The sequence below is a fragment of the Gadus macrocephalus genome, chromosome 22 (genome assembly GCF_031168955.1).
Source record: "Gadus macrocephalus chromosome 22, ASM3116895v1".
Lineage (NCBI taxonomy): Eukaryota > Metazoa > Chordata > Actinopteri > Gadiformes > Gadidae > Gadus > Gadus macrocephalus.
The window spans coordinates 4187362-4198494 of NC_082403.1; the positions used below are offsets into that span (position 1 = coordinate 4187362).

Here is an 11133-nt window from a genome sequence, read left to right on the forward strand (position 1 = left end):
CATTGTGATTTGTATTTATCCATTAGGATTTTGTCTTACCCTAACTTATTTAGAGTTAAGAGATGTCGGTTGCTTTCATGCTGCGTCGTAAACGACCCCAGAAGTGACTTTTCATAGTAAAGAAATTATAACCTACAGATAAAAAACTGTTTTGAAGAAAATGGTCCCAAGACTGAAACCTTCATAAACCCTTCATGGCGATATCTATCGATAGGTTTCTGTCATTAGGCAATTTTTTTTCAACCCGATTTTTTTCTCTGTTGAATGTTATTTCTTTTACTTTGAAGAGTCACTTTTTGGGGGTCGCTTACGAAATGACAAGAAAGCAACTGACATCTCTGACCTCGCTCTCACTACTCCCACCAGACCTCCTCCTCTATAGCCCCCCATCACTGGACCCCCCCTCCCCAGCCGTTATAGTTGAAGGGTTGTCCTTTTCCACTCCCCCCCTGACTCCCTGATCCCCATTATGCCATCTGGCTTATAGATTACTGCGAGTGCTGCTGCTGCTGCTTGCTGCTGGTGGTACTGGTGGTATTAAAGTGGATCCATTAAACAAACTGGATTCAGCTTGGGGCGGGGTGTGTGTGTGTGTGTGTGTGTGTGTGTGTGTGTGTGTGTGTGTGTGTGTGTGTGTGTGTGTGTGTGTGTGTGTGTGTGTGTGTGTGTGTGTGTGTGTGTGTTTGAGAGAGTGGGTGCTGTTGATGGTGGGGGGTTACAGTCTGTCCTGAGCACCTCCTCCCCCCTCTCTCTCCCACCTCCTCCCCCCTCTCTCTCCCACCTCCTCCCCCCTCTCTCTCCCAACTCCTCCCCCCTCTCTCTCCCACCTCCTCCCCCCTCTCTCTCCCAACTCCTCCCCCCTCTCTCTCCCAACTCCTCCCACCTCCTCCCCCCTCTCTCTCCCACCTCCTCCCCCCTCTCTCTCCCACCTCCTCCCCCCTCTCTCTCCCACCTCCTCCCCCCCCTCTCTCTCCCACCTCCTCCCCCTCTCTCTCCCACCTCCTCCCCCCTCTCTCTCCCATCTCCTCCCCCCTCTCTCTCCCACCTCCTCCCCCCTTTCTCTCCCACCTCCTCCCCCCTTTCTCTCCAACCTCCTCCCCCCTCTCTCTCCCACCTCCTCCCCCCTCTCTCTCCCAACTCCTCCCCCCTCTCTCTCCCACCTCCTCCCCCCTCTCTCTCCCACCTCCTCCCCCCTCTCTCTCCCACCTCCTCCCCCCCTCTCTCTCCCACCTCCCCCCCTCTCTCTCCCACCTCCTCCACCCCTCTCTCTCCCATCTCCTCCACCCCTCTCTCTCCAACCTCCTCCCCCCTCTCTCCCACCTCCTCCCCCCTCTCTCTCCCACCTCCTCCACCCCTCTCTCTCCAACCTCCTCCCCCCTCTCTCTCCCACCTCCTCCCCCCTCTCTCTCCCACCTCCTCCCCTATATCTCCATCCTCCTGCTCATCTATCTCCCGCTTGCGACCTCGTCCTTAGTCCAGCATCCCCCCCCCCCCCCCTCCATTTCGCACCTCCTTTTCCTCCTCCTCTATTCCTGTGTGTGTGTGTGTGTGTGTGTGTGTGTGTGTGTGTGTGTGTGTGTGTGTGTGTGTGTGTGTGCGTGTGTATGTTTATGTACACGTTTGTGTGTGTGTGTGTGTGTGTGGGTGTGTGTGTGTCTGTGTGTGTGTGTGTGTGTGTGTGTGTGTGTGTGTGCTTGTGTGAATATGAACATGTACATGTACATGAGTGTGTGTGACGCGCGGGGCACCAGCAGGTCAGCCGGGACCCCCGTCCGTGTACACGCACCAGCTGGTGACCTCCATACTAGCGTTAGCTTGGTCGCGGCGGGCAGAGTGGGGGGCGAGAGAGCTATTGTGACAGGAGAGAGAGCGAGAGGATTGTCTTCGGTCTTGTGGAGGAATGTGAGATAACGCAGGGCGACAGCGGCGGCTGGGTCAGCGCCCGGGACAGAGCTGGCTGCTGGCCGCTGGCCGCGGGCAGCGGGCAGCGGGCCGCGGGCCTGGTGCCGGTTAGCTTGACCCCTTTGTAGCGCTAGTGGTGTGATCCAAACCGACGTTCTCCCTGTGCCCCAGAGTGGTGGGGTGCACTACGCTAACCAGCTCTGTTTCAGGAATATCGATCCTGAAAAAGAGGATCAATAATCTTATTTATTTATAACAAACCACTTTTTTATGAAGGGTTTTGAATAATTGCAAATAATTGTTCAGCTCATTGCAGATGTTTATTATGGTTCAAGCTTCCTTTTTGCTATTTGTCTGTCTTTGGTAGCTGCAGTGATTTACCGCCATGATATATTGTATAATAACTTTAGAAGGAGACGTCAGGCTTTCGCCGAAGAATGACGCGGGCCTTTGCTTCCCCCTGGTTGTCAGTTTGTGAACTGACGTATCAACGCGTCAATTCACAAAACGATTTTTACCCCTTTGTCGTCAACTACGGATTACGGCTAGGGTTTTGCCTTTTAAAATGTGGAATTCGTTTTTCGAATCCAAAAGCCTGCCCTGAATACTGTCTGCATTTATAATTATTAACCTATTGTTCTTGTTTCTCTTCCTCAGAGGGAGGAGGCAGAGGTGAAGGCCAAGGAAGAGGCGGAGAAACAGCGGGTGGAGAGGGAGAAGCACTTCCAGAAGGAGGAGCAGGAGAGGCTGGAGAGGAAGCGGGTAGGTGGAGCGAGTGAGAGAGAGAAAAGGGTTATGAATAGAGGGGTCTAGGGGTGCCCCGGTGGCTCACCGGGTACTAGCGCGTACCATGTAGGCTCAGTCCTGAACGCAGCAACCTGGGTTCAAATCCTGCCCGTGGTCATTTGCTGCATGTCCTCCCCTCTCGCTCCCATACCTTCCTCTCTATCTAACTCTATAACAAAGCGCAAAAAAAGGAATAGAGGGGAGTAGAAAAGGTAGAATCGTGGTAAATAGTGATGGGAGGCCACAACAGTCCATCGCCCTTTAAGCTGTCGCCAACGGCAACGCAGCCTTTGCGCAACTACTATGTTGTCAAAGTGAAGATGTGGTTCAGTGTGTTTTGCTGCGTGGAGAACGGACCTTGGATTGACAACACGTTCTCGCCCACAGCGCCTGGACGAGATCATGAAGAGGACGAGGAAGAGCGACGCAGGGGACAAGGTCTACTTCATCCTCATCATCATCATCATCATCATGCTCTGAAGAGACGCACTGTTGCAGTTCCTTTTTGTTCTCTGCTGGTTGTGGTTCTGACAGGATGCTTTTTTTTGTATGTGTTTGTGGGTGTGTGTGTGTGTGACTGTGTGTGTGTGTGTGTGTGTGTGTGTGTGTGTGTGTGTGTGTGTGTGTGTGTGTGTGTGTGTTTCCGATCACAGAAGAATACCAAGGCCGCAAACCAGGTCAACGGCAAAGCCACCACCGAGGTCACGAAAGGTGACAACACTTCCATCCGTCCATTCTGTTTTCTTCAGCCTTCTTTGAATTCATAGTTCATAAAAAACCATCCTGTTTCTTTTTTTTTCTAAACGTTTGATGTGGAGCACTTTGACATGTGTACTTCAAAGACATTGTACAAATAGTTCTAGTCTCTTCTAGAAGGAGAGGTACTACTAAGTTCTAGAAGAACGCCCACTCATCGTTTATCCTGTCTCTTTAGCACCAGAAGGCTCGCAGAACCCCCAGGAGCCAATGAACAACGGCGCCGCCACTGTCGTCAGCCAATCACAAGCCGTCTCCGGGACAGTTGCGGTCAACGGCGTGCAGCCCGCAGGGCACCAGAACGGCCTCTCGGCCAATGGGGATGCAGCTAAGTTCAGCGAGCCCATCTTGGACTATGAGGGAGGAGAGCCCTTCATGATGAAGACGGGACCCATGAAGCCACAGCATGTAGCAGGTAACACAACCAGGACACCGTGTCCATGTTCAGAGTTCAGCTGGACTCTCATGGCCTCCCGACCCCCTCCCACCCCTCCTACGCACTTACTGCAAGCTGTACGTCCTGGCACTTAATGTACGCACTTATTGTGTGTTGTACGTCCTTGCATTTAAGGTACGCGCTTATTGTGCGTTGTACGTCCTCGCACTTAATGTACGCGCTTAATGTAAGTTGTACGTCCTGGCACTTGATGTACGCACTTATTGTATATCGTGCCTCCTTGCACTTAAGGTCGTCACTTATTGATTGTTGTAGGTCCTTGCACTTAATGTATGCACTTATTGTTTGCTGTACGTCCTTGCATCTAAAAATAGTACTTTGTTGCATGAGGGGAATGGGTTAACCTATTGATTGTTAGTGCTTGGCACTTGGTTCTATGAACATCCTTACTGTAACGACAGACATATGTTGTTTCTCCTTCTTCTGAAAAATTTACTTTGGATGATGATTATTATGATGATGATGATGATGATGATGATGATGATGATGATGATCATGTTGTGTTTCCATGGTGATCCAGAGGTCCTGTGAGTCTCCAGCCCCGGACGGTTGGAATACCACCCCTGGGTGTCGCGTCGAGCAGAGGGACTTGACCTCCAGCACCCCACCTCACTCACAGACACACACACATACCTACAAACATACACACACACACGCAAACACACACACACACACACACACACACACACACACACACACACACACACACACACACACACACAGACACTAGGGTTGCCGCGGTTGCCAACGCCAGTAAACAAACCCCGCGAAGCCCCATCCCTACGAGAGCTCCCCGCGCTTCGGCCATCCGGACAGAGCTTTGGGCCGTGATATTATGATATATAAAATGATATCATACTATTATATATAGAACGTTATAAGACGCTGTCACCGAGAATTGGCGCGCTGCCAGACGCTGTCACCGAGTGTGAGAGAGGAGAGTTGACGGAGAAGATGGCGGTTGACCTAGTTTCAAAGTTTATATCGTTTATACTCGATAATACCGGTGTTGACACGAGTGTATTACTTGGTGTGAAAAAGTCCACACCGTGGCAACCCTAACACACACACACACACACACACGCACACGCAAATACACACACGCACACACAAGCCGCTTGTATTAGGGAGGGATTGGAGTGATGTGCCAAACCAACCACCAACAGAAGAAACTTCCAGAATATCCGGCCGCTGCTGTTGTCGACGCAGAGCCGGTGAAACACCGCCAGCAACCATCAAAATATGAAAGACATGAAAACAAATGGATATAATAAGTCAAAAAAATAAGTGCAACAAAAGTATTCTGTGTTCTTGTATCGGTGCCGCATTAGTCGAGTTTTAACTGAAATGTCACTCGCCGATTTTATGGTGCACCTTAAGAAAAAAAAATGACATTGTAACAATTTATTAGTAAACTATACGAACCTGGACATACATAATATTTGACTGGTTGTTGTTATTATTGTCGTTGTAATGACATGCTAATGTTCCTCTTAAGTTGAATGATGTGTTTTTCTTTTTTTGTCTATTTCGTCTGGAATTCTTGATTTATTTAACTTAGAAGCAGCGAATGAACGGCCAGACAGCGTATGTAAATGTATATCGGCTGCCTGGGCCGCTGTTACTGAGGATCTGTGAAATAAAGCTTTATTGAAGGGATTCTATGGGCGCGTCTTGTCTATTCTGTGTCTGAAACTCCATCAACACAACGACGTCATGCTTTGGTCGTTGAATCATGGTGTCCTTCGTCCGGTTTTAATCCAGTACGTCTGTTTTGTGTGTGTTTTGTGTGGTAGCTTTCCTTCACAAAAATAAATCAAACGAGAGATATAAGTAGAAACGAATTGAAGCGTTGTTACGTTTTTCTGTGCTGCTGCTGTCAGGAGGCGGTCCCATGACCTATTGCTCTTTGCTCCGGGAAGGGATTGGTCCAAATCAAATACATGGATCTTTTTTCTGTGACAAGCCCTACATCGCCCATTTCATTGGTCAACTGAATACATGGATTTCTCTAATTGGCGTACCGCCCGGATGCTCTACTTTGCGTGCAAAATTTAAAAATCATTTGGAGTGAGCTACGAGAACTCGAAGACTGTTGACTCTCTCAAATAAAATAACATATAAGGTACAATTGGATGTATAAATGCACTGGCTCGCTTGTTACTCAATACATGCTGTCATGAAATACGTTTACACCTTTTGATTTCAGGGTTTCGTTATGAATTAGCTGGAACATCTGACATTAGCATTAGCTTTCACGCTGTCTTTAGACACGGTTATTGTGTTATGTTATGTTATGTTGGAAATTACCTACGCTGTCCGTCGATTGTATTGAAGAATTATTGTATTTGTGCTGATGGGTCAGGACCAAAGTCTCTCCATGAATTGTTTACATCCAGGCAGACATGGCTCCCCAGAGGAAGAAAACAAAACCAGCCATAACAAACCAGAGACGGGCCCAAATCCATGCTTTTCTCGAGGACTTCGACGCAGAAGGTAAACGGCCTGTTTCATTTGTCTCGTTTGAAATCAATTTTAGGGTTTCTTATGCATCATTCCATGTCTGTATTCACTAAACTATATGCAGTCAATAAATGTTGCAAATATAAATATTTTAGTAGAATACTTGACATGTCCTGCTATATCGTGCATCAAATTCTTCCGTAAGGAGATTCTTGCCATGTAATTTAATCATTCGACAGACACTTTATCCAAGGCAATACCGGTTCAACGTCTTGGTCTAGGATGTTAATCAGTACTGCTACCACTGGGGAAACCGAGAACTATTTGGGCTGGGAGTGGAAACACACCCTATCACTACTCTAAATGAACCGTCAAAGTTTATTCTGGAAGCTGTCTTTTAAAATGTCATTAATGTTTTTTGACCACACTATAACATTGTGATAACAGGACATGTACATTGTGTGTCCGTACGTAACCTTGTTATGTTACCCTCTGTGTTGCGTCTCGCCGTCTCCAGTGAAGTCCCGGGTTCTGCTTATGAAGGAGCAGCAGATGCAACTGCTGACAGAGATTGACAACAGATACAACATGGCCATCATCAAGCTTCCCAAGGCCGTCAGGCAGATGAACTGGCTGCTCTACTTCAGTAAGGACACTCTTGGTACCTGCTGACCTTTTGGGGTCACGGTAACGGGGTTAGGATCTTGGTAAAGAGGGGGTTCGGTAGATGGTGTCATTAAGGGCTTCCCGTTTACTAACGGGTCTGATGTACGCCTTTAAAAGCTTTATCAAAATGTACCCTCTAGTGACATCGGGCGTGTCACCCAGATGAATGATGGGTAGATCAGCCCACCCGGTGCGGTGCTCTCTGGGAATGAGCTGTTATAATAGTACGGTGTTTCTACTCCTCTCCCTTCAGATCCAGAGAAACCTCAATCTCCAACGGTGGACGTCTCAAAGGTACGATCACCCTCTGTGTCAACATCAGCACATCTTCAGCATGTACCACAGCTCAGGAAGCTTCTGATGTTCTCGCCACCCGTAACTCTGTGATTGTTGTGTCTCTGTATGGGTTCAGAGAGGAGAGGTTCCTGAGCTGGAGAACGTTCTGGTTGAGAACCACTCGGCCGCTCCCAAAACGCTCCAGAAGTGTAAGTGGCTGCCTGCTCCTCAATGACATGTATTTTAAATCCCTGTAAAGGGTTAGGTGCTAAGACTCTTTGGATAAAAGTATCTTCTAATTGACTGAATAGTAAGTTTAAAGGTGTGTAGCACTCAGGTGTGTACAAATGCTCATGACATCACCCCTCCGTCTGTCTTATAGCGTCCAAGAAGGCCAAGTTTAGTTCAGAAGACGAGAACACAGCACCTCAGACCACGACCAAGAAGGTAAGGAGAGAGCTTCCCCTCAGCCTGTCCTCTGCTCACGGTCCTAGTGGACAAAGAGGGGGCACATCCAATCCTATTTGATAGCAAGAAGACACCTCCATTCAATGGAAACCACATAGTCTGGTTCAAACCACTGGATCCTGGGATCTGTGGTTCGCTGGGAGGCTCGGGTCACTTGAAAGAAAAATAAAGAAAATGGCTGACCTTGCAGAGGAAGAAATTATGTAACCTCATCAGGCTGATGCAGGTGGTTGGGGTATGGTCTGATCTCTGGTCCTTCTCTCCTCCAGGGCAAGTCCAAGAGGCCCCCCGTCACCTCCAAGAAGACCAGGGTCAAGTCTATCCTCGGGATGGCCGCCTCCACCAGGAAGTAAGGCCTTCTCACCAGTAGTAGAGCAGCGGATGGTTTAGAGATGGTTGAGAGTCCATATCCTATGAGCATTGGATCAAATATGTGCAATTATTCATTATTTTGATTTCTAAATGTGTGTGTGTGTCTTAGGTCCACCAGTAAGCATTTAATTATTCCCACCAGAAACCTGCTTGAGTATTCTACGATGACGGGCTCCACTCCTCTCATCACACCCCGCTTCGACTCCAGGTGAGAAGCACCTTTTTTTTTTAATAACCTTTTCATGTTGTAGCATGCCCTTGTTCAATAGTCCAACACTGGTCTTTTAACAAGCAGCAGCACAGCAGGAGGTCTGATGAGTGGTTGTGGTTGCAGGCTTCCTGAGACCCCCGCGGTGAGGGTCCCCCGACAGAAAGAGCGGGTCTACAGCATCTCCGTCAACGGCTCTCCCATACAGTCCAGCACCAAGGACATCATCATCAACGTTCCCATCGGCAACGGAGAGGTGTGGCTTCACATGGATGCTTCTTTTATTCATCTCCTTGTTCCACTGTTGCTTAAACACAAACACACACTTCAAGGCAGTGCGGGCGATTTATTTTCATTCACATTTGTTTCAATTCTCTTTACTTCCCGATAGTCGGGTAGCTATCGGTCGTAGGCCCATAATAAGCCCGGCTAATCGTTCCATTGGCCCAGAGTCTTCTACAAGACTAAGAAGACCTATTGAGAAAGCGAGAAAGCTATTCACCTCTTGTTGGAAGAGGAATGGGTGTGAAGGGAGGGGTGAGATATTTGGGTTTGGATCGTTTTAATATCATCTTACTCTGGCTGGTTTATATTTTAAGTTAAAGAAAAAAGAAAAGCTCAAGCTTAGCCTTGAACAATGGATCCTTGACCAAGCTCCATCATTTTCGCAATATTGCTGGTGATTTGCCTCGGCATTGCCTAGACTTCTACAGTCTACCTGTAGGCATTCTTTAGCCAGATTCCCTACCTCCTGCTTAAGTGTGTGTGTGTGTGTGTGTGTGTGTGTGTGTGTGTGTGTGTGTGTGTGTGTGTGTGTGTGTGTTGTGTGCGCAGAGCATCCAGCTGCTGGCCAGCCAGATGAACAGTGTGGACCTGTCGTCCCTGGATGCGACGGCCCTCCAGGGCATGAGAGACCTGCAGGTACGGCCCTCACAACCACACTCCTAGGATTGGTACCAGTACCATTCACTGAGGGTCGGCCATCGCCAGTACTGATCTCAAATGCCATGCGTATTAGTCTGGAACCCCTCAGTACATCGCCATTATGGGTATCAAAGGGCGAAGACCAAAATGCCTCTCGATACAATTGGATAGACCTACAACAACCAATCGGAGCAAAGAGACTTGTGACACAACAGCGGCAGCTATCTTGGTTTCAAGGGAGGTTATGCTAACATGACCATTGGATTGGAACAAGAGTGAATCTGAGCAATGAGTGGGGGGTCAACATGCTGATGAAGGGCCTTGGACCCCTCTTGGCTATGTGTAGGGAAGTATGATATGATCACATGTGCTGCTTACGTGCATGTGATCATTAGGTAGCGTTACATAGGAGATGACTCTGCAGAACGCGCTGTAAAATGTGTGAAGATGTAAATGTGCAGCCCCCCTCTAATGTAATTCCTCCATGTTGTTTATGAAACTGCCTGAACCGTGCTGCTATAGGGCTCTCCTCGGTCTTGGTATCAAGCCCGACCCATATTAGATACGTTTTAATGATTGACCCGACCCAAACCTGGTCAGCTGGAATTCTGTCTGAACAGGACGGGGACTAGACTTCTATGCCAGAGCAAATAAAACATGAGGTTCCAGTTTCATCTGGTTCCAGACTAATTGTTGTACTGTATGGTCTGTACTAGGGATCGACCGATACCGATTTTTTAGGGCCGATACGATACCGATATTTTTTCATCAGCCTTAGCCGATACGCCGATACCGATTTTCTTGAGCCGATTATTATTATTATTTTTTTTATTTTTTTTAAAGGAACATTTATTGAACTTCAATATAAAAAACAATATTTAACAAATAGTAAAAACAGGTGAAGTAGAACAAGTAAGATCAAGTAGATGAACAATATTTAACAAATATTAAAAACAGGTGAGGTAGAACAAGTAAAAAAAAAAAAAAGGCGAAAATCAGCCGCGTATCGGCCGATACGATGCACGTAAAAACTGCGAATATCGGCCGATAATATCGGTCGATCCCTAGTCTGTACCATAGTACTCCTAATGGCACTAGTATTATATTGACATGGTATGACACTAGAGTAGGCCTACTCCCATTTTGTACTAGTACTATGTACTGCAGTGTTGCAGTCCTATTAGTGTGGAGGTTTAGGAGTACGATCTGTAGATATTTGAGAGACTATTCTTAATTCTTGTTTCTTTTCTTGACAGACTCAACTGGCCACACTCTGCCGGCAGAGAGAATAAGTTCGACCCAAAGGACAGATTTGTAAATACTGTATTTTACCATTTCATTGTTTTTACTGCTTGTTATGTTTGATAGGCTTGAAGTGCACTTTTTTTTTTTACAAATATTTGTACTGGCTACATAAAGAACCAGATGTCAAATATTAAAAGAAGTCCCATAAAATTGCACTCGGTATTTGCAATATTATAGGGTTGTGTTGTGTATGTATAATGAGGTTGTACTAAATTACTTTACTTTGAGTTTATTAAAGTATATTTTCAGCCCTCTTTGCATACCTGAAAACTGTTGGTTTCTTTTGGTGGCAGATATTTCTGAAGGGAAATTAATGACTGGAGTTTGTTACAATAAGGCTTCTTTCCATCTGACTGTGCCAACACGGTATCCAGTCTTGGATACCGTGCCTGGCCTGGTGCAGCCAGCATTGCTGTGGTGGGGTGTTTGGCTTCAGACTTGTACAGTGGAAGACTGGCTGCTCGATTCCACCTTGAACCTAAGCCCTGTCTGATGGAATGGGAGACGTTTTGGATCACGTGGGGTTCCATAGTGTTTTAACTAATACCAG

The 11133-nt window shown here is 47.2% G+C and overlaps 2 protein-coding genes across 4 annotated transcripts; both read left to right on the forward strand.

Annotated features, from left to right (window-relative positions):
- Nucleotides 1-2538: 2538 nt before the first annotated feature.
- On the forward strand, nt 2539-4581 carry LOC132451533 (MAP7 domain-containing protein 1-like; the record flags this gene model as incomplete). Its single annotated transcript, XM_060044071.1, has 5 exons — nt 2539-2664; nt 3076-3126; nt 3342-3399; nt 3623-3859; nt 4422-4581. Coding segments are annotated over 5 exons (483 nt in total), but the record flags the coding sequence as incomplete, so codon positions are not given.
- Nucleotides 4582-5864: 1283 nt separating this feature from the next.
- Nucleotides 5865-10853, forward strand: LOC132451194 (borealin-like). 3 transcript variants are annotated; one of them, XM_060043551.1, is made up of 11 exons: nt 5865-6026; nt 6301-6397; nt 6882-7010; nt 7290-7324; nt 7443-7515; nt 7689-7753; nt 8044-8123; nt 8256-8354; nt 8481-8610; nt 9189-9275; nt 10535-10853. In XM_060043551.1, the coding sequence occupies exons 2-11, from the start codon at nt 6307-6309 to the stop codon at nt 10568-10570; spliced, it is 825 nt and encodes a 274-aa protein (XP_059899534.1). In that variant the 5' UTR covers nt 5865-6026; nt 6301-6306; the 3' UTR covers nt 10571-10853. The 3 variants fall into 3 exon arrangements, with proteins under 3 accessions (XP_059899534.1, XP_059899533.1, XP_059899535.1); XM_060043550.1 differs by having other exon boundaries at nt 5871-6026; nt 7284-7324; XM_060043552.1 differs by having other exon boundaries at nt 5886-6026; nt 7284-7324; nt 8289-8354.
- The last annotated feature ends 280 nt before the right edge of the window (nt 10854-11133 follow it).